Raw genomic sequence first — 22,649 nt, 5'->3', positions numbered from 1 at the left:
TGGGCGGATCACTTGAGGACAGGGGTTCGAGACCAGGCTGGGCAACATGGCAAAACCCCATCTCTACTAAAAATACAAAAATTAGCCGGGTGTGGTGGTGCACGCCTGTAGTCCCAGTTGTTCAGGAGGCTGAGGCAAGAGGATTGCTGGAGCCCAGGAGTTCAAGACCAGCCTGAGCAACATAGTGAGAGCCCCCATCTCTAAAAAAGTTAATAAATAAAGAATAAAGAGTTCTACTCTTAAGCTGAGTGAGGGGCTTCAGGTGACACTCACCCCCTCACAGAGGGCAGTGCTTGCCAGGAAGGAAGCTGGCCTTTTCTCCCTGACTGTACGCTGGCTAAATGCTGAGCGTCCTATACCAGGACAGCCTGAGGGGTGTGCACAGAAGACGTCTTTAGGACACTCAGATGCATGTCATCTGGCATTCGGGGAGAATGGACCCTGGGCCCTGACTCCCCCAAGGGAAGTCTGTGGGTGGGGATGCCAGATGGAGTAGTCTGCAGTGTCGTGGGAGGGGAGAGGGCGGCAGTGGGGGAGGCCTCCCTTCCCGACATCCTACAGGGCTCAGATGGACACCGTGGAGGGAGACACGGTGCTCATGAGAGGGGGCCCCTTGCAGGATTGCCTACCTGGGCAAGACAGCCTGGCTGGAAAGGCAACCCTTGCATCAAGGAATTGGGCAAAGCAAAAACCAGGGCCAGAGACCCCAAAACGCCCACAAAGTGCCCCCCACACCCCGCCTCTGGGCATCTGCCACATGTGGGGCACTGACAGTCAGCAGAAACAGCTCCGGACACAGGCAATACTTGGCCTGTTCTCAGTCATCCTTCCTTGCCTGCTCATCTCTGGAGAGGACAGAATCGCAAGGGGAGGGGAGATGTCAGGGATGTGGGGTAGAAGATGGAACAAGGAGAACAAAACCGGACTATAGCCCTGCCTCTTCCCAAGGCAGTTTTCTGGTCCTGATAGAAGCTTTGTTTGGGGCTGGGCGTGATGGCTCACACCTGTAATCCCAGCACTTTGGGAGGCCGAGACAGGCGGATCGCCTGAGGTCAGGAGTTTGAGACCAGCCTGGCCAGTGTGGCGAAACCCCATCTCTATTAAAAATACAAAAATTAGCTGGGCGTGGTGGCTCACACATGTAATCCCAGCTACTTGGGAGGCTAAGGCAGGAGAATCGCTTGAACCCAGGAGGCGGAGGTTACCGTGAGCTGAGATCGCACCACTGCGCTCCAGCCCGGGCAACAGGGTGAGACTCAGTCTCAAAAAAAAAAAGGCTGGGTGCAGTGGCTCACGACTGTAATCTCAGCACTTTGGGAGGCTGAGGTGGGTGGATCACGAGGTCAGGAGTTCAAGACCAGCCTGGCCAACATAGTGAAACCCCGTCTCTACTAAAAATACAAAAAAAAATTAGCCGGGCTTGGTGGTAGGGGCCTGTAATCCCAGCTACTTGGGAGACTGAGTCAGGAGAATCACTTGAACCCAGGAGGTGGAGGTTCGTTGCAGTGAGCCAAGATCGTGCCACTGCACTCCAGCCTGGGCGACAGAGCAAGACTCTGTCTCAAAAAAAAAAAAAAAAAAAAAAAAAAAAAAGCTTTATTTGGAAGCAGGGCTAAAGTTGTTTTGATTTCAGTGGGACCAGACTGTTTAGTTCATGTGGTCCCACATCGCTTCTCACACAGATGGGCTCTGGCCATGGGTAGGAGATGCAGCCAAACTAGTGTGAGGACAATAAAGTTGTGGCTGGTTTACTTTTCCAAAGTCCAGTCTGCTCAGTAAACCTGGTTAACATGTGCAAGCGCATCTGTGTCTGCAGCCACAGGGCCCAGGGCCATGGAGCTGGGAAAGGAGGAGAGGTCTAGCCCCTCTGCTTGTGGCTGGGCTGGCGTCATCTTCCCAGAAGCAGTGGCCCTTTCCCATGTTGGGGGAGAGGCAGGGCTGGGGCTTTGGGGAGCCAGGGACACGGCTGCACACAGGGACCCTCTGGCTCTGGTCCCGCCCTTTGGGCTCCCTGTCTGTGGACAGGCCCCATAAACCTTGGTGCCTCATGGGACCCAAACAGGTGCTGAGCCCAAGTGGGAACGTGAATTCTGGTGTGAGGATAGAGTGGTAGGGGAAGGCTTTTGGAGGAAGCGGACTTTGAGTTGAGTCTTGCAGAAGGAGGATTTCAGGATGCACAAAAGAGGAACTGGTGCTCTTGGTGGAAGAAATGGACGCGTGCAAAGTCTGGGAAGTGTGTGCCCACACGGCTGGCACAGCCAGAGTGTGAGGCCCATGAAGGGGTGTGATGGGATGTGGATTTGGAACACTTGATATTACCATGATTATTGCCCTTAAAGCAGCGTCCACATTGGCCATAACCAATCTGGGCCTTGCTTCCCTCCTCTGTAACCTGGGGAGAATTGCTCTATTTCTTCTTGGGCCCACAATATGCCCTGGCAATAAATGAGTCCTATTTTCTCAAATTAACACATTAACCCCATGCTCAGAGGACACCTTTTACAGTCAGAAAAGCTCAGGCTCAAATCCCAGTTCTGCCCCTTCTTCACCGTGGAACTCCTGGTAAGCTTCTCTCTCTGTTTTTTTCCCCCAAGATGGAGTCTTGCTCCATTGCCCAGGCTGGAGCGCAGTGGCGCAATCTCAGCTCACTGCAACCTCCACCTCCCGGGTTCAAGCGATTCTCCTGCCTCAGCCTCCCAAGCAGCTGGGATTATAGGTGCCTGCCACCATGCCCAGCTAATTTTTTGTATTTTTAGTAGAGACAGGGTTTCACCATATTGGCCAGGCCGGCCTTGACCTCCCAAAGTGCTAGGATTACAGACATGAGCCACCGCGTCCAGCCAAGCTTCTCTTTTCTGATCTGTAAAATGGGGATAACAAGCTCTACTCAGAAGGAGTGATCAACATAATTGTACATAAAGGCCGGGCACAGCATGAGCCTGTGGAAACAGGAGTTCCTCGCCCCCCCAACCCTGTCCCCACCTCCATAGAGGCTCTCACTTACATAGGAGGCCAGCAGGGTGGTCGGGGCCAGGACGAGAGCCAGGTAGAGGCAGGGGGCTGTGGCAAGCAGGCTGGAGGCGCAGATGAGGGGCTCAGCTCCTGGAATGACTTTCTTGTACCTCCTCGCAGCTTCTGCCCCCAAGATGACCCCAATGATGCCGGTCATGATGGTCAGTGCCCCAAAAATCAGGCTGATGGGGAAGAGCACAGAAGGGTTGGTCAGCTGGGTGAGCTTAGCACAGGGACTCTTATCCTGCTCCCAGCCCCAGGTCTAGCCCCTCGGCTCAAGTGCATGGTCTGGTGTCTACAGGGAATATGGCTGTGGGCCCCTGACCTGACCCAGACCTTACCCACCCTCCTCACTGATACTCCCAGGGACCAATGTCCCACTGCTCTCCCCCACCCCCTTTCCTGCCTCATCCCCTGTCTCATCCTGGGGATCCCACTGGCCATGTGGGTGATCACCCTGCACCCCAGGTCCCAGCCTGCCTCATCTCCATTGACCCTTACCCTTTCACCCCCCAAAACTGCCCCACTCAAAATCTGAATTCCAGGGTCCCACCCTGGCCCCAACCTTCTCTCTTTCCAGCTCCCAGTACTAAGAGGAATGGAGGGAAGCAAACATGTATTTACTGAGCCCCTGTGATACACCTGGCCCTTGTCTGGGCTCTCTACACGCCCTCCCTCCTTGAATCCCATCCTTCCACTCCCCGTCTTTGAACCCCTCTCAGGCAGCCCCTACCTGACTTCTGTCCCTTTCCCACCCACTTTTAGAGCCACTTCTACTCTGCTTGGCTTCCCCTTGTACATCCTTCCTGTGGAGACCTGTCCCTCCAAAATAACCTCCACACAGGCTCCCCAGGAGTGCATTTTGTGGCAGGAGATCTGTGGTGGGAGGAGTTCCAGATCAGAAAGATTTCGTCTCTACAAAAAATTTTTAAATCATCCAGCCTTGGTGGCGTGCACCTGTAGTCCCAGCTACTCAGGAGGCTGAGGCAGGAGGATCGCTTGAGCTCAGAAGTTCGAGGCCACAGTGAGCTATGATCATACCACTGCACTCCAGCTTGGGCAACAATTCCCAGATGGATAGGTGAGCAAGGTGAGGCTGAGAAAAGTCAAGGCCAAGATTACCCAGCTGGTAAATTACAGACCAGGATTTGAATACACATCTTCACCCTCCTGGTCCATTGTGCAACCTCCAGCCCCCTTTTAAAGGAGCTCAAAGGGGACCAGGCAAGGTGGCTTAAGCTTGTAATCCCAGCACTTTGGGAGGCCGAGGTGGGTGGATCACTTGAGGTCAGGAATTCAAGACCAGCCTGGCCAATACAGCAAAACCCCATCTCTACTAAAAAAAAAAAAAAATACAAAAATTAGCTGGGAACAGTGGTGGGCACCTGTAATCCCAGCCTACTCAGGAGGTTGAGGCAGGAGAATCACTTGAATCCGGGAGGTGGAGGTTGCAGTGAGCTGAGATCACACCACTGCACTCCAGCCTGGGCAAGAGAGCAAGACTCCGTCTCAAAAACAAAACAAAACAAAACAAATAAAGGAGCTCAAAGGGAACGCTGAGACTGTGCCCAGCGTGAACTCTTGAAAACTCCAGTCCAACCAGGATCTCTCCAACCTCTTAGTAGCTCCCTGTCATCCTCTGAGCAAGCTCCTGACCAGCACTGATGACTCTGTGGGACTGGTCCACGCTGACCGACGTAGCTTGCCCTCTCTTCTCCCACCCTCACTTTGCACAAATGACTGAGAATTCTCTAAATTCTCTACCAAAAGTACAAAAATTAGCTGGGCGTGGTGGTGTGCGCCTGTAGTCCCAGCTACTTGGGAGGCTGAGGCAGGAGAATCGCTTGAACCCGGGAGGCCGAGGTTGCAGTGAGCCGAGATCGTGCTACTGCACTCCAGCCTAGCAACACAGCAAGACTCTGTCTCAAATGAAAAAAAAAAAAAAAGAAAAAAAAGAAGAAGAAGAAGAAGTGCTTTCCAAACCTTCCCAGGCTTCCAAGCTGTGCGAGGTCTGGCTCAGCCCAGTCAAATGACCCAAATCCCGGATGTATGCTAGCTGCCTCTGAGTCCTGGTCTGAGCTGACCTTGGCAGGTTCTCGAGATATTCATGAGACTTAGGATTGATTATTTAAACAGGCTGCCTGAAAAGGCACCCCCGCCAGCCCCTGAGCGGGGGGGCAGCCAGAGGACATGCCGCAGCTACCAAGCCCTTCATGTTCCCTCCATCCACACAGGGCCTTCCCAGCATCACAGACTCTTACATCCAAGAGAACCCTTAAAGATCTGTAAGTTCGGCCGGGCGCGGTGGCTCACGCCTGTAATTCCAGCGCTTCGGGAGGCTGAGGCGGGCCAGTCATTCGAGGTCAGGAGTCCGAGACCAGCCTGCCCAACATGGTGAAACCCCATCTCTACTAAAAATACAAAAAAAAAAATAGCTGGGCATGGTAGCACATGCCTATAATCTTAGCTACTCGGGAGGCTGAGGTAGGAGAATCACTTGAACCCGGGAGGTGGAGACTGCAGTCAGCCAAGATTGTGCCACTGCACTCCAGCCTGGGCAACGAGAGTGAAACTCTGTCTCAAAAAAAAATAAAATAAATAAAATAAAATAAAAATAGCCAGGCCTGGTGGCCTGTGCCTGTGGTCCCAGCTACTTGGGAGGCTGAGGTGGGAGGATTGCTTAAGCCTGGGAGGTCGAGGCTGCAGCAAACTGTGTTTGTACCACTGCACTCCAGCCTGGTGACAGAGCGAGACCTTGACTCAAAAAAGAAAGAAAAGAAGAGAAGTAAGGAAGGGAGGGAGGGAAGGAGGGAGGGAGGGGTAGGGGGAGGGAGAGAGAGGGGGAGAGAGAGAGAGAGAGAGGAGGGGAGAGGGGGAGGGAGGGAGAGAGAAAGAAAGAGAGAAGGAAGGAGAGAAGAGAAGAGAGGAGAAGAGAAGAGAGAAAAGAGGAGGAAGGAGGAGGAGGAGGGAACGAGAAGGTAGGCGTAGGTGCAGTCAGCAGAGGACGAGTGTCGTCAAAACCCTGGGGGAGGATGGAGCTCCAGGGAAGAAGACAGCATCCCCAGGAGCCCCCAGGACCCACCAGGACAGGGTCAGACAGGAGGAGGGGACCGCAAGGAGGCTGGAGAGCAGCCCCTGGAGGCAGGGAGGAGGCCGGGGTGAAGGGTTCCAGGAGGAGGAGAGAAGGAAGGGAGGATTGAAGGGTGTCCTTGACTCAGCATCAAGTGGTCACTGGAGCTCTTGGAGAACAGGGTCAAAGGCGATAGGAACAGAAGTGGAGCCCAGCCGGGCAGCAGACAGCCAGGGAGGAAGCGGGAGAGGGCGTGCCCTGAGGGCAGAGTGCCCGCGCCTCCCCTCCCGGCAGCCTTCCCACACACGTGAAATCCCAAAACCAGCGAAGTAACAAGGCCTCCCAGGCCCCAGTTTGCCATCTGTAAAATGGGATGCCCTCATGGAAGATGCTACAGGCCCCTCTAAAGGGTGGCTGCCTAAGGCTCCTCTCATCCCACAGCCCCACAGAAGCCTCACCCCCATTTCCCACCAGTGCCTTCTGGAGCCCACAGCAGCCCCAAGAGTGGAGATATGGGGAATTCAGCCCAGAGAGGACAAGAGAACTGGCCATGGCCACCCAGAGTGGCAGAGGCTCAGCCAGAGCCAGAGCCAGGCCTCCTGCTGCCATCTGGGTCCTGAGCTCCACTGTCAGCACCACATGCCCCAACCCAAGAAACTGAATTTTGGAGCTCAGAACCTCAGAACTTCCTCAGCAAGAGCCCTCGAGCTGGGCCAGGTGCCCAGGGCCCCCGGATACCCTCACCTGTCGGGGTTGCTGCACGGCTCCTGGAAGCAGGGAGGCTGCAGCCCGTGAACCACGCGTGCCTCGAGCAGAAACTTGGGGGCCCAGAACCCCAGGGCTCCAGTCACAAAGGCCATGGCGGTCACTCCGAGGGTCGACCACACGAAACTCCAGCTGCAAGACGAGGTGCCCCAGCTGGAGTTGGGAGAGGGCTGGGGCTGAAGGGGCCTGTCCACTCCTCCCCACTCCTGGGCAGTCTAGGAACTTTCCCATCTTGTCTCATTACCTTCAAGATTCCATAGGTAGCATTTGCTACCCCCTCTTTACAGATAGGCAAACTGAGGCTCCGAAGAAGAAGACACTCAGGTTACCCCAAGCTCCAGCCTCCAGATCCTTCCTGGCAGCACCCTGAGCTCCAGCCTCCCCAACATTTCTGAGACCCCCCCAACTCACACACCTTGCCTCCTCCTCCCTCCTCTCTGCAGGACCAAATCTCCCCATCCTGGGAGGCCCCCATCCAGCATCACATTCTCCAGGAAGCTGTCCCTGCCTGCCCTGTCTTCCTCTGAGTCCTCCCGACCGGTTTCACAGCTCAGTAACAGAATTGAATCCTGTCCATGCCCTGCCTTGCAGTGAATCATGAGGCCTGGGACCAGCAGTTGACTCCTGCCTGCCTCCCCCAGCATGGCTGGCACAGAGGATCATGCACGCCATGAGGCTTGGAGAGGTGAGTGATGAATTCCCAGCATCCTCCCAGCAACCCGGAGAAGGGGGCAAGGCTGGAGAATTCCATCCATTGAATACAAAGGACGTTGAGGCTGTGAGTGCTGGAGCCACTTATGGGCAGGGCAGAGGGAAGGCTGGGGCTCACGCCATCTCCCTCCCACTCTGTCCATATTTCTGTCACATGGCAAGGTGATGGAGGCTGAGCCCTAAGGGAGGGAGAGGGACTTCAGTTGGTAAGTGCGATCTCAGAGGAAGAGGAGGGCTGTGAACACTGGGACAACCAGGGAGGGCTCCCTGGAGGTGGAGAGAGAGGGTCAGTGATGCTGGGGCAGACAAATAGGTTTTTCTGTGCCTTGCAGGGGGTAGCAGGGACACTCACTTTTTCCCCAGGTATCTGACGTCCTCACACCAGCTGCTCCTGAAGCCTCCCGCGGCCCGCTCCCCCTGTGTCTCGGCAGCTCCCCGGGGTGGGTCTGGAACCAGCAGGATAAGCAGGATCAAGGCCACGGCCTCCAGGCAGGGCATGACCTGGGGACAGGAGGGCCCAGGAAGCTCAGGGCCGCATATTATCACAGCCCAAGAGACCCCCGGGGGCAACTGGCCACAGTATCAGCCAGTGGCTGACTTCTGGTGTCCAAGCCCTGGGGGTAGTGGGGGTGACCTGATTCCTGGATGCTGGTATCCACAGAGCAGGATGTACCACTGTTTCTCAGCCCTCACCACTGCAGCCTTTCCAGGGAGTGGAGACTGTTTGGGACTTCATGTAATTCCCGTCTTTCCAGTACAGACACCACTCTTTTGAGGTCAGTGGGCCTGAGACGGTTGAGAACAGGGACCCTCGCTACACTGGCCCTGCCTCCTGAGTACTTGCTGTCCTAGAGCTGATCTTTCCCTGGTCCAGGCCTCCATCTGCCACACAGTCCTGCCCTGGCATCCTCTCCTAGCGGCCCCTCTGCTCAAACCCCAAGGACGGGGATCTCACTACCCACCTTGGGGCAGCCTTCAAACAGCTGAGACCACGAGAAGGTTTATTCAAGCCAGGTCAGACCTGCCTCCTTGAAGCCCACCCCACTCCCAAGATTCCAAATCTGGCTTCAGCACTTCACACGCCAGCTCCCCGGCACTGGGCTGGCTCCACAGTGGTCTGCGCGCAGCCTGCATTCCCACTAAGCTGCACTCCCAGGGCTGAGCTCAGCACCCTCCACTGTGGAGTTCCTTCCTCTTCAGAATGGTCCCTCTCCGTGCCCACGTTGGAAACACAAGGGCTGGAGCCCCAGTGGGGCCTGCCCGGCATCTTCCTGAGCATTCTGCTCAACTGCTGAGCAAGCCTAGCTGCCAGTCCTCAAGGGCCTACTCTACACCCTGACCCTGCGGCTTGGAACTTCCATCTCTCATCTCACTGATCCTCAAGATGCCTTAGGTAGCATTTACTACCCCCGCTTTACCGACAGGCAAACTGAGGCTCCGAAGAGGAAGGTGATCTGCTTGAGATCACACAGCTGGTAAACTAAGCAGCCAGCTTTTGAGCCCACGGCCACCACTTCCACACCCCATGCTCCCTATGAGGCCGCACATGTCCAAAGCTGCCAACGCCTGACCACCCCCCCGCCCCCCTAATGGCGCCGGGTGCTACGCCAAGTGGCTAAGGTCACCCAAGGCTGGAAAGTCCCTGCCGGTCCAGAGGGAAAGCGGAGGGAAGAAAAGGAAGCTGGACTCACTCGGAGGGCCCAGCGCCAGTTCCCAGTCAGCATCGTCACAGCCGACCCCAGCACGTAGCCCAGACCACTGCAACAGAGGGGCAGGGGCGATGGGCTGTGAGGGGAGGGAGGCGGAAGGCAGACCCCACCACCAGCCTGACCCAGGGTGCCCCCCCCCATGCCCCAGGGAGCTGGCTCTCTGCAGGCTCAGACCTGTTTCACTGAGGAAAGTAAGCCACGTGAGGCCCAGATGTCCACTGCCCTTGGTCAGGTCACCAATGACCTCTGGCTCCTGGCCCACCCCCAGCGCCACTCTCTCCACCTATGGAAACACATACCCTACACCCTCCTGCCCAAGGCTGGGCCCTGCTTGAGTCAGGCAAGTTCAGGAAACCTGGGTCAGAGGCCAGGGTCCTGATTGCAAATCCTGCTCTGGCCTAGCCTGTTGTGGGGTGCAGGGCCTGGCCCTAACACGCTTCCTCACCTTACCTCCCATAGCCGGCCCCTCCCTGGGTGGGCCACACTGCCGAGTGTATGAATCTATACGGCACATCCTCATCACCTCTACTCCTCCCCCAGCCCATCAGCTGGTGTCACTGCCCCCGTTTACAGATGAGGAAACTGAGGCTAGGAGAGGTAGACTCACATGGTGAGGGAGGGGCAGCATTGGGACTCAAATCCCAGCCCTCCTGGTTTGACCTCTCCTACCCACGTCCAGCCCCTGTTCTGACTCCTTTGGGCCTCAGTTTACCACCCGGGGAAGTAGACCCATGGGTGATACCAACCTTCCAACAGGGATAAAGATGTAGAAGACGGCCAGCACGCGGGTGCGCTGGTCCCTCACGAAGAGGTCACCCAGGACGGTGGGCGCGATGGTGGAGTAGCTGGCCGAGCCAGTGCCCACGATGCCCCGGGACAGGAAGAAGAGCCAAGAATACTGGGCGAGCAGGCACAAGACCACGGTGAGTTCCAGAAATCACCCATAGGGCCAGGGACCCGAGGGTTTGTCGGAGGAGCCAAGGGGACCTCATGACACAGGACCCCAGAGTAGGGAGAGGGGATCGGGGCTACAGACACCTCTCCACTCCAGGTTCCCAAAGTCAAACGTGTGTCCCCTGCAGCCACCACCTGCCCCCCTGCCCAGGGGAGCCCTTTTCCTGGGTCCCACCATTGCTAACCAGGCCAGTTCCCCAAGACAGCAGCTGTTACCCCCAGCCCCACCCCCAGCAGAGTCGGGCAGAAATGAAGCTGGTGCGGCAGTGAGAGGTAGGAGAGAGGGGGCCTCCTGTTAAGAAAGTCCACTGGCTTGGCCAGGCATGGTGGCTCACGCCTGTAATCCCAGCACTTTAGGAGGCCGAAGTGGGTGGATCACCTGAGGTTGGGAGTTCGAGACCAGCCTGGCCCACATGGTGAAACCCTGTCTCTACTAAAAAATACAAAAATTAGCTGGGCGTGGTGGCACGCGCCTGGTATCCCAGCTACTCTGGAGGCTGAGACAGGAGAATCGCTTGAACTCGGGAGGCAGAGTTTGCAGTGAGTCGAGATCACGCCATTGCACTCCAGCCTGGGCAACAAGAGCGAAATTCTGTCTCAAAAAAAAAAAAAAAGTCCACCAGCTCTGCCCTGTGCAGACTCAGGCTGGAGACTGGAGACTGTGCTCTCACCTTCTCTCCCAGCCCTCAGTGCAATCCCTGATCCAGTCACAGCCAGGAATGGAGCAGAATTGTCCCCACGCAGCTCTGACGGGGCTGAATCAGGGAGGAAGCATGTGGGGAAGGGGCCTCAGGGGCCTGGACAGGGGCATGGACACGTACCCGGGGGGAGATGAAGGAGCTAGAGAGGCCAGCTCCTGACCACAGCAAGATACCGAAGCTCATGGTAGCCTTGCGGCTATGTCGGTCGCCCAGGTAGCCAAACACAGGTGCAGACAGCAGCAGGCAGCTAACGAAGACTGAAGGAGACACACAGGGGCAGCCTGGATTCCCCCCACGACCGTGGCAGGGCAGATGGCCCAGCAGGCCCAGGGAAGGAGCCTGACTCAGATGCCACAAGCTGGCATCTTGGCAGTGGGCCCAGGGTATGAGGAAGAAAAGATAAGGTGAACCTCACAGTGCGTGGCCAACATGCAGCCCCAGCCCAGAGTGTGGAGGCCTCAATCTGGCCCCAAACCCAAAGCCCAGCTCTGCCGCTTGCTCTGAGTGTCACCCCAACACTGGAGAGGTCACCATCCTCTCCCAGGATGGTGAAGGTGAGATGGGAACTGAATGTGGAGCGTGAGGCATGGAGCAGATGCCAGTTTCCCGGCTTTACAAACACACATGACCCCCGTGAGCCTGGATATGGGGACAGGTCTGATTTTTCATTCATGCACCTACTGGGGCAACGGGGAGCGGGGAAAGACGGAAGTCAGCCTGGGCCTACTCTGAGCAGCAGATGAGGACGCTTTAGAATGAGCACACTGGGCCGGGCGCGGTGGCTCACGCCTGTAATCCCAGCACTTTGGGAGGCTGAGGCGGGCAGACTGCCTGAGCTCAGGAGTTTAAGACCAGCCTGGGCAACATAGTGAAACCCCATCTCTACTAAAAAAAAAAATACAAAAAAATTAGCCTGGCGTGATGGTGGGCACCTGTACTCCCAGCTACTCGAGAGGATGAGGCACAAGAATCGTTTGAACCTGGGAGGCGGAGGTTGCAGTGAGCCGGGATCACGCCACTGCACTCCAGCCTGGGCGACAGAGCAAGACTTGGTCTCAAAAAAAAAAAAAAGAATAAGCATATTGACTGTGAACTAGTGATGATTCCAGGAAGCCAGGAAAAAGTTGGTTTTCCTACATAGGTAAAATGTTCCCTGGACACAGCTGCATTTATACTTTTATTTTACTTTTTGAGACAAAGTCTCGCTCTGTCACCCAGGCTGGAGTGCAGTGGTTCAATCTCAGCTCCCTGCAGCCTCTGCCTCCTGGCCTCAAGCCATCCTCCCACCTCAGCCTCCAGAGTAGTTGAGACTACAGGCACGTACCACCACACCTGGCTAATTTTTGTAGTTTTTGCAGAGACGGGGTTTCACCATCTTGTGCAGGCTGGTCTCGAACTCCTGGGCTCAAGGGATCCACCCACCTCGGCCTCCTAAAGTGCTGGGGTTACAGGCGTGGGCCACTGTGCCCGGCCCACTGTCCATTTTTCTATTGGGCTGTTGTTTGTTAATATGTTTTGGAAATAAGTTCCCATAGTCTTTTATATTTGTTTTAAGAATTAGAAACGCAACTTCTGGGACTAAGTTGGCTGGGTTTAAATCCTGGCTCGCCACTTTCTAGCTTTGTGACCTTGGGTAGATTCCTTAACTCTTCGTGTTCCCCTTTCATCAACAGTGCTATTCCCTTGTTTGGTTACTGAGATAATTAAGTAAAATAAAGCACATAAAAGTTATCTGCATAGCTTCATGTAAATGTCCAATAAATGTTATCTATTATTATTACTGATTGCATAATTTCAATCACCATCATACGGAAGTGTTTAGCTTTGTAGTCAAATTTATTAACCTTCTGGAGGGGCAAGTGTTATTTCATATCTTGTTTATGCATATCTTCTTTATCCAAAAGTTATAAAACTATTTCCCAGCTGGGCGCGGTGGCTCACGCCTGTAACCCTAGCACTTTGGGAAGCCAAGGCCGGTGGATCACCCGAGGTCAGGAGTTCGAGACCAGCCGGGCCAACCTGGTAAAATCCCATCTCTACTAAAAATACAGAAATTAGCTGAGCATGGTGGCGGGCGCCTGTAATCCCAGCTACTGGGGAGGCTGAGGGAGAAGAATTGCTTGAACCTGGGAGGTGGAGGTTGCAGTGAGCTGAGATCACACCACTGCACTCCAGCCTGTGTGACAGAGCGAGAGTCTCTCTCAAAAAAAAAAAAAAAAAAAGCAAACAAACAACAACAAATATATATATATCCTCATATTCCTCACATGCAGGGATCACTTGCAGGCTATTTTAAGTGCCTTAAACCTGCAGACGCTCTGTGAATCTGCAGATGCCCTTCCCAAGGGGAAAACAGACACTCCTCATTCCCAAGGTCTCCTAATTCAAATCATTTCTGTGACACAGTGGGTGAAATGAATGCTCCCAGAGTTAAAAGACAGACTCTGGAGGCACACTTCCTGGATTCAAATCCCAGCTTCAGCAAGTCTCATAACTTCTCTGAGCCTCAGTTTCATCATCTGTAAAATGGACATAATAGTAAAACCTGCCTGGTGGGATTGTCGTGAAGATTAAATAAGTTGATATTTAAAGCACTTAGAATCGTGCCTGACATGTGGTAAGGGCCAAGTCAGTGTTAGTTTTAAATATTATTAATTAATGAACTCACTCCAGCAGCCTCTCTATCCCATGGGTGGCTGGAGGGAGCCTGACCACTGCCTCTTCTCACCTTCCACTCCTCTTCTCTTTTTTTGTTTTTTTTTTGAGACAGTCTCGCTCTGTGGCCCAGTCTGGAGTGCAGTGGCACAACCTCAGCTCACTGCAACCTCTGCCTTCTGGGTTCAAGTGATTCTCCTGCCTCAGCCTCCCAAGTAGCTGGGATTCCAGGCACCTGCCACCACACCTGGCTAATTTTTGTATTTTTAGTAGAGACGAGGTTTCACCATGTTGGCCAGGCTGGTCTCAAACTCCCGAACTCAGGTGATCCACCCAGCCTCCCAAAGTGCTGGGATTACAGGCGTGAGCCACCGTGCCCAGCCCAACCCCTCTATCTCTTCAACACCCTCTCCCTCAGTCATCAGTTTCCTCTTCTCAGCAGCCCTGTGGACAGACAACAGGCTGGGTCTAGGGCCATAGCACGGCAACCGGAAAAGGTAAAGAGACTCACCTGAGGCCACCAGAGACCAGCCTGGTCATCAGGCCTCTAAGCCCACTGTCCTTTCATGAAATTTTTGAGCTGCTTCTGCAAAGATGACCCTTCTCTTCACCTACTCCCAAACACACACACACACACACACACACACACACACACACACACACACACACACACTTCTCCCTCCGTGGCCCAGGACTTGTAGTAATAATCTTGACCACTATGGTAAGAACCATACTATGGTAAGGGCCAGTGTGGTGGCTCACGCCTGTAATCTCAACACTTTGGGAGGTCAAGGCTGGTGGACCACTTGAGGTCAGGAGTTCGAGACCAGCCTGGCCAACATGGTGAGACCCCCCCCAACACACCCCCACCATCTCTACTAAAAGTACAAAAATCAGCCTGGCATGATGGCAGGTGCCTGTAATTCCAGCTACTTGGGAGGCTGAGGCAGGAGAATCACTTGAACCCAGGAGTCAGAGGTTGCAGTGAGCCGAGATCATGCCATTGCACTCCAGCCTGAGCAATAAGAGCAAAACTCCGTCTCAAGAAAAAAAGGAAAAAAAAAGAACCAGTGAAGGGAAATGTTGACTAAACCACCATTATCTATTTAATCGAGAAGGTTGTGGGTGTTGAACCAAGATGGTCTCACTTTGGCCACAGATATGGCTGGAAGATCAGCATCAGCTGCTGCCTCTTGGCCACGAGATTGAGGGGCAATTGGAAACCATGCATGTTCTAAAGCCATGATCTTCTAACTGTTGCTCACGTAACTCTTTTGTCTTTTTTTTTTCCTTTCTGTGGAGAATAGGGTCTCACTATATTGCCCAAGCAGGTCTCGAACTCCTGGGCTCAAGCTATTCTCCCGCCTCTGCCTCCCTAAGAGCTGGGATTACAGGCGTGAGCCACTGCACCCGACTCTCATGTCACTCTTAAAGAAGTTTCTAGAACTATGTACTCCTCCACACATTTTCAGCTAACATTAAAATGTTCTTATCCCAAGTTTGAATCGTTGCCAAGGATGGGATTTCCAGCGTTGTTGTGTATTTTTTTTAACTGTATTTTCATCCAAACTCTTGGAGCTACAGGGTTGAGTTTATTCAGTTTATGGGAAATGTCTACAGTAGAATCTAAGTAATAATGCCTGTCCTCTTTTGCCAAAGCAATTAGACGTCAAACTGATTATAAGAAAAATGTTGGCTTCACTTTCTTTCATTGAAAGAAATGTGTTGACATGCATCCCTGAGACCGCTATCTCACTTTGAATTCTAATTTGTAGATAAATAGTAGACACTGCACACGGAAACAGCTAGATAAGGCTTGGCTCCTTGCCTGCGCTTGTAGCCTGGGGCAAATCTCCCCAGCACGCTTCTCTTGATGCTCTCTGCTTTGCTCCCAAGGTCCCCCCGGGAGAAGCCGAGCATCCATGCGGGGGCCTCTGTTTGATACCCCGGAGGTTTTTACACCCAGGAGCAGCAAGCACATCCAGGATGTGGAGAGGAGTCCCTTTCTGCTTACCATGGTAGACAGGGAATTGTACAATGGAAGGAGAGGAAGGAGAACCACAGGCCGACCACAGGCTCCCCCTCAGGCAGGTCATTTTAGGAAAAAAACATACAGGCTTGAGAATCTAGAAATAAATCAGTCTCTCAAAACTCTCTGTGTTCATGTAACCCCTGGAAAGTGACTGTGTATCCCCAGGGATCCCTGTACCCCGGTTTGAGAGCCATGTTCTAAAGCCCTGAGATGATGGACTGTGAGGACCCTCGGTGCCTGCTGGTTACAGCCTGGGTGTGTGCACAGGCGTATCACGTGTTGTGACCATGTGTGTGCACATGTGGGTGTGTGGATATGCACACTGTGGGTGTGTGTCACCATCCAGGCACCCACAAGGGAAAAGCTAATGCCTCATGACCCCAACCGCTCTGATGTTGCGATGGGACGTGTGGCTGCTCCCTGCTGCTGGGTGTCAGGCTGTCTGTGGGCCCAGAGTCCATCTGAGCCCATGCGGGGGGATGTGTCTGCCTGTGTCTGTCTGTTTGACTTTGTGTGTCCCAGTAGTCAGATTTTTCAGGTCTGTGAGAGGAAAGCACACATCAGGATTTCTCAAAGCCCAGCAAGCCTCTGGTGTACCGCTGAGCCTCACCAACACGAAGGGAAGGAATGGCCAGCTCCACAGCCAGGACCTGAGGCTCGGGGACCTCTCCCAGCCCCACCTCCCCCTGCTCTCCCGCGGCACCCTACACTCAAACTACCGCGGCTGTTCCAGCCCGGGCTCTCTCCTGCTCCTGCCTAGACTGTCCCTCAGGCCCATACCCCAACCACCCTCTGTGCCAGGGGACCCAGTGGGGCTGGAGCTGGGCACAGAACATGACCCACAGAAAGAGCCCACCCCAGCATGAACCCAGGGCCCCGGCTCCAGAGCCAGGGCTCCTCCTTACCAGTCTGAAGCAAACCAGCATGGTTGTCACTGATCTGGAAAACCTCCTGTATATCCAGCAGCACTCCTGCAGACAGAGGGACAGTGCTCAGGAAACGGGAAGTAGCCCTCCTGGCCTCTAAAGGCAGCTGTCATTATTATGAAGAAGAACAATCCTCACTTTAATCAGTCAGGAGGTGACTGACAGCCAGGCCCTGAGCTGTACACTCGCAGTTGTCATCCTAAAAGAGGGGGACTGTCATTGCCCCCATTCTACAGATGAGGACACAGAGGCTTTAGCGGCCCAAGGTTGCCCGTCTGAAGCCGGGGGAGCTGGGGCTCAAATCTCAGCCAGAGGCAGCCTGTCCACACCCCCAGAACCACAGAAGGGGAGCAGAAGCCCCCAAGTGGGTCCCCGCAGAAACACCCACACCAAGAAAGCCCTGCGTGCACACCTCTAAGAGCTGCCCCATGCACATGAAGATCAAGGGATCAGAGGAGCAAAGCAAGAAATCCTTGTTCAGGGCGGGACGCGGTGGCTCACGCCTGTAATCCCAGCACTTTGGGAGGCCGAGGCTGGCAGATCTTGAGGTCAGGAGATCAAGACCATCGTGGCTAACACAGTGAAATCCCATCTCTATTTAAAAATACAAAAAATTAGCCAGATGTCGTGGCACAGGCCTGTAGTCCCAGCTACTCAGGAGGCTGAGGCAGGAGAATCACTTGAACCTGGGAGGCGGAGGTTGCAGTGAGCTGAGATCATGCTACTGCACTCCAGCCTGGGCGACAGAGTGAGACTCCGTCTCCAAAAAAAAAAAGAAATCTTTGTTTAGACATTTAATTTGTCCCCAATTGCCACTGCAACCTGGCATACAAACGGTTATGTCTTTTCCCCCTTTTAATATTTTATTTGTTTTTTATTTTTATTTTATTTATTTATTTTTATGAGACTGAATCTCACTCTTTCATCCAGGCTGAAGTGCAGTGACACAATCTCAGCTCACTGCAACCTCTGCCTCCTGGGTTCAGGCAATTTTCCTGCCTCGGCCTCCCGAGTAGCTGGGATTACAGGTGCCCGCCATCACACCTGGCTAATTTTTGTATTTTTAGTAGAGTCGGGGTTTCACCATTTTGGCCAGGCTGGTCTCGAACTCCTGATCTCAGGTGATCCACCTGCCTCGGCCTCTCAAAGTCCCCCTTTTATTATTTTAAATACACAAAGAAGACAGTCATTGGAAAGAAAAAAAGTAGACAACACGGGTAAGCAAAATAAATAGCTAAACGAAAATGCTCCAAATTGTGCCCATCTTCCATTTTCAGGAATGAGGACTCATCCCCTTGTTTTCTCTCCTCCTGGGCTCCTCCCAGCCCCATGGTGCTCTAGAGGTGATCCAGAGCCAAGCGTGCACCCACCCTTGCTTTCATCTGTAGCCTACCACCCTGGCCCCATAAGAGCTGTTTCCTGCAAGAACATTTTAGCTGTTTACCCCCACCAGTTCCCAGATGCTCAGCACAGTTTCACTTCTCCAGGTCTCTATCCCCACAGTAACCACAGCCCCCTTTCTTGCACATACAGAGGAAGTGCTGATGGGGAAGGGACCTGGACAGGCAAGACTCAGGGTCTTAGGGCCCAGCCAGGGACCTCCAGGGCTAGCGGCAGAGATAGCGGGTCCCCAGGCTCGTGGGTTCAGGGAGCTCCACACTGGTGATTCCTGGCTCCCACCCACCTCTTGCTCCTTCTCGCCTTTGCGTGCCCTTGGCCCACACTCCAACTCAGGCCTCCTCAGCTTTGGCCTGATCCACTACAGCAGCCTCTGAACTGACTCCCTGGCTCATTTTGCCTCCATCAGGGCCTCAAATCCAATTATATGGCTCCCCATTGCCCAAGGCAGAAAGTCCAAGCTCCCAGTCTGGCACCCAAGAAGCTCTGTTCTCACCCCATACACCCCTTTGGGGTTTTTTGTTTGTTTCATGTATTTTGTTTTGCTTTGTTTTGGCTTTTTGTCTTTAGGGGTTTAGATAAGATCTTGCTCTGTCACTCAGGCTAGAGGGCTCACCGCAGCCTCAAGCAATCCTCCCACTTCAGCCTCAAGCAATCCTCCCGCTTCAGCCTCAAGCAATCCTCCTGCTTCAGCCTCCTGAGAGGCTGAAGACATCACTGTCCCTGGCTAATTTTTAAAATTTTTTGTAGAGACAAGGTTTTTCTATGTTACCCAGGCTGGTCTCGAACTCCTGACCTCAAGTGAGGAGAAGCTCCTGACGTCTGAGCTCCTCAAAGACGATGACTAGGTCTGGGGATGGCTCTGCAGCCCCTAGAGTTTCATGATTCCATAGCCACTCTCTGGCATGCTGAGCTGGTAACTGACAGATCGATGCCCAGGTCTCAGAGATGCCTGGCAGCTGCAGACACCCTCCTGAGCTCCCAGCCCGGCCTGTGCCTCCCCCTTGTCTGGCCGCACCTCTCCGCCTCGCAGGACTGCCATCAACCAGCCTCTATCTCTGCCCCATGAGATGGTCATTCGTGAGTTCAGGAACTACAAGTCCGATTTCCTCCCTGGGTCCACAGCAGCCACCAGGGGGTCCTGCCCACAGTTAGTGCTCAGCCGGTCTTGAATGAATGACTGAGTGAACGAATGAATGACAAGAAGAGAAGAGCAAGTGGAGCCTCAATCAGCTGTTGTTATTGTTGTTGTTTTTGTTTGAGACAGAGTCTCGCTCTGTCGCCCAGGCTGGAGTGCAGTGGCACGATCTCAGCTCACCGCAACCTCCACCTCCTGGGTTCAAGCGATTGTCCTGCCTCAGCCTCCCGAGTAGCTGGGATTACAGGCGCCTGCCACCATGCCTGGCTAATTTTTGTATTTTTAGTAGAGACGGGGTTTCACCACGTCGGCCAGGCTGGTCTCGAATTCCTAACCTCGGGTGATCCACCCACCTCAGCCTCCCAAAGTGCTGGGATTACAGGCGTGAGCCACCACGCCTGGCCCCTGATCAGTCTTGAATGAATGAATGAGCGAATGAGTTAGTGAATGAGTGACAGAAGACAGAGCAGGTTGAGCCCTGAAGCCTGCGAGAAGGAAGGCAGGACGTGTGAGGTTTGCGAGCAGCCTGTTGTCCTAAAAACACAGCCAGCAGGAGCTACTGTTGTCTGGCCCAGGCTACCCTGTCCTCCACCTAGAACCTGGGGGCCTCTGCCTGGAAGTCCTCCCTGCTGTCCTCACCCACCCACCCCTCATTATGTCTCTGGCCCCACCCCCACTGTGCCCTCCCTTAATTTTTAAAAATATTTATTCTTTTTTTTTTTTTTTTTTTTTGAGACAGAGCCTTGCTCTGTCGCCCAGACTGGAGTGCAATGGTGGGATCTCGGCTCAATGGTGGGATCTCGGCTCACTGCAACATCCACCTCCCAGGTTCAAGCAATTCTCTGCCTCAGCCTCCCCAGTAGCTGAGATTACAGGTGCCCGCTACCATGCTTGGCTAATTTTTGTAGTTTTAGTAGAGACAGGGTTTCACCATGTTGCCCAGGCTGGTCACAAAGTCCTCACTTCAAGTGATCCACCCACCTCGGCCTCCCACAGTGCTGGGATTACAGGCCTGAGCCACTGCACCCAGCCCTAAAATATTTTTAATTTTTTAAATAGAGACAGAGTCTCGGCTGGGTGCAGGGGCTCATGCGTATAATCCCAACACTTTGGGAGGCCGAGGCAGGCGGATCACCTGAGGTCTGGAGTTCGAGACAGCCTGGCATACACGGCAAAACCCCGTCTCTACTAAAAATACAAAAACTAGCCTGGCATGGTGGTATGCGCCTGTAGCCCCAGCTACTCGGGAGGCTGAGATAGGAATCGCTTGAACCTGGGAGGCAGAAGTTGCAGTGAGCCGAGATCGTGCCACTGCACTCCAGCCTGGGCAACAGATTGAGACTCTGTCTCAAGAAAAAAAAAAAGGCCGGGCGCGGTGGCTCATGCCTGTAATCCCAGCACTTTGGGAGGCCGAGGCGGGTGGATCACCTGAGGTCAGGAGTTCAAGACCAGCCTGACTAACATGGTAAAACCCCGTCCCTACTCCTCTACTCAAAATACAAAAATTAGCCGGATGTGGTGGTGCATGCCTGTAATCCCAGCTACTCGGGAGGCTGAGGCAGGAGAATCACTTGAACCTGGGAGACAGAGGTTGCAGTGAGCTGAGATTGCGCCACTACACTCCAGCCTGGGCGACAGAGCGAGACTCTGTCTCAAAAAAATAAATAAATAAATAGAGACAGAGTCTCACTATGTTGTCCAGATTGGTCTCAAACTCCTGGGCTCAAGCAATCTTCCTGCCTCAGCCTCCCAAAGTGCTGGAATTACAAGCGGGAGCCACCATGCCCAGCCTGTGTCCCTTCTTAGTTGAGGCTGGATTGGGAACATCGGTTGGTCCTCCCCGATTCGAGCACAGCTGAAAACCACCTCTAGAGGTGAGAACACCAGAGATGGGCCCAGGAGCAGAAAGATGGGTGATGGCTGGAAGGCCACCATGGATCTGCAGCCCCTGGCTGGTGGGCACAGCAGCAGGTACTGCCCAGGGTAGCCATCCCCTCCTCACCTGCAATGATGAACCAGTTCATGTAATTCAGGAGGTTGATGTAGCAGAGCACGGCGGCAGCCACGTAGGCCCTCCACGGGGGCAGGCTCCAGGAGGTGGGCATGATGGGAGGGGGACACTGCCTGCCTGGCCCTGGGGACTGGCCCTGCAGCCCTCCTGGCCCAGGCTCAGAGCACTCCGCTGACATCCCCCCAGCCATGCCAGCCTGCAGCTCTTGGCCTGAGACCGGCGCCAGGACGAAGCAACATTAGCTCAGCATGAAGTCACTTCCTGTGGGGTCCCAGGCTCCAAACCTCAAAGCACCTGCCCTAACTGTTGGGCGTCTTATCGCAGGTTCCTCCTGACCCCACGGCAGCCTCACCAGTGCGATTTCCCCATCGTCAGCCTCTGAGACCTGCTACAGAGGAGAAGGGCTCCTGGCACCCCCACCCTGGGGGACTGGACAACTCTGTGGTCCCCTTGATCCAGCCTGCAGCTTCAGTGGCTGCAGTGAGGAAGGGAAGCTTCCAGGGCAGGAAATGAGATGAGCCTCCCAGAGTGCTGCTTGCTGTGAGATGGTCTAGCTGCCCGTATGGGACTATGAACCAATGCCTTGAAGCCGGGGCAAATGAGGAAGGCTGGGCATTGGCCAAGACAGCAGCATTGCACTCGACTGCCAGGCAGGATGAGCACCTACCCAGGATCTAAGGTCCTTCCCGGAGAAACAAAGGTAGCAGAGGGGGCTGCCCACAAGAAGACAGCCTGTGTGCAAAACTCATCAGTGGGGGCTAAATCTGGGGGGAAGACTTCAGTGAGGGGCAGGGTGTCAGCACGGTCACGAAGCATCTCTTGATAGATTGCTTATTAGTAACAAAAGGAAAAACAGTAACTATACAGTAGAGGAATCAGACATCTTGACCAAGGGGTTAAAATAAATCACCTGTGAGAGGCAGGAGGGTGTCGTGTGCCTCCAGATGTGAAGGTCTTCGCAGGTCACAGCATCATCTATGCGGCATTCCAGCCAGGAAGGCACAACCGGAATCTCATCATGAGAAGACATCAGCCAGACGCGGTGGCTCGCACCTGTAATCCTAACACTGGGAGGCCAAGACAGGAGGATCATCCAAGCCCAGAAGTTTGTGACCAGCCTGGGCAACATGGTGAAACCCCGTTGCTACAAAAATACCAAAAAAATTAAAAATTTAAAAAAAAAAAAAATAGCAGGGTGTGGTGGTGTGCGTCTACAGTCCCAGCTACTTGGGAGGCTGAGGCAGGAAGGATCGCCTTAGCCTGGGAAGTCGAGGCTGCAGTGAGCCATGTTCGTGCCACTGCATTCCAGGCTGGGTGACAAAGCAAGACCCCATCTAAAAAAAAAAAAATTTTTTTTTAATTTTTAAAATGAAAAAACATCAGACAAGCACCAATTGAGAAACACTATTTCTTTAAAGGGACTGTATATTGAAAAATGTCAGAGTCATGAAAGACTAAGAAAGACTGAGGGAGCTAGGCGTGGTGGCTCACGTTTGTTATCCCAGCACTTTGGGAGGCCGAAGTGGGTGGATCACCTGAGGTCGGGAGTTCAAGATCAGCCTGACCA

At 53.9% G+C, this 22,649-nt stretch overlaps 1 protein-coding gene across 3 annotated transcripts in view; it reads right to left on the bottom strand.

Annotated features, from left to right (window-relative positions):
- The window catches only part of SPNS3 (SPNS lysolipid transporter 3, sphingosine-1-phosphate (putative)), a 55,698-nt gene extending 34,122 nt beyond the window's left edge, over positions 1–21,576 (bottom strand). Inside the window, exons 1-9 of one of the 3 annotated variants that reach the window (XM_054671070.2) lie at positions 21,074–21,576; positions 16,515–16,580; positions 11,043–11,287; positions 10,014–10,165; positions 9,250–9,316; positions 7,911–8,059; positions 6,827–6,979; positions 3,005–3,194; positions 1,581–2,860 (exon numbers count right to left, since the gene is read on the bottom strand). In XM_054671070.2, the coding sequence (XP_054527045.1) occupies positions 2,753–2,860; positions 3,005–3,194; positions 6,827–6,979; positions 7,911–8,059; positions 9,250–9,316; positions 10,014–10,165; positions 11,043–11,287; positions 16,515–16,580; positions 21,074–21,272 (1,329 nt within the window). In that variant the 5' untranslated portion in view covers positions 21,273–21,576 and the 3' untranslated portion in view covers positions 1,581–2,752. Of the gene's footprint in view, positions 1–1,580; positions 2,861–3,004; positions 3,195–6,826; positions 6,980–7,910; positions 8,060–9,249; positions 9,317–10,013; positions 10,166–11,042; positions 11,288–16,514; positions 16,581–21,073 lie in introns of those variants that run through there. The other 2 variants (XM_016931258.2, XM_016931259.2) reach the window with 2 other exon arrangements.
- Positions 21,577–22,649: the final 1,073 nt, after the last annotated feature.

This window comes from Pan troglodytes, chromosome 19 (assembly GCF_028858775.2).
Source record: "Pan troglodytes isolate AG18354 chromosome 19, NHGRI_mPanTro3-v2.0_pri, whole genome shotgun sequence".
NCBI lineage: Eukaryota > Metazoa > Chordata > Mammalia > Primates > Hominidae > Pan > Pan troglodytes.
This window is presented reverse-complemented; position numbering and strand designations above follow the sequence as displayed.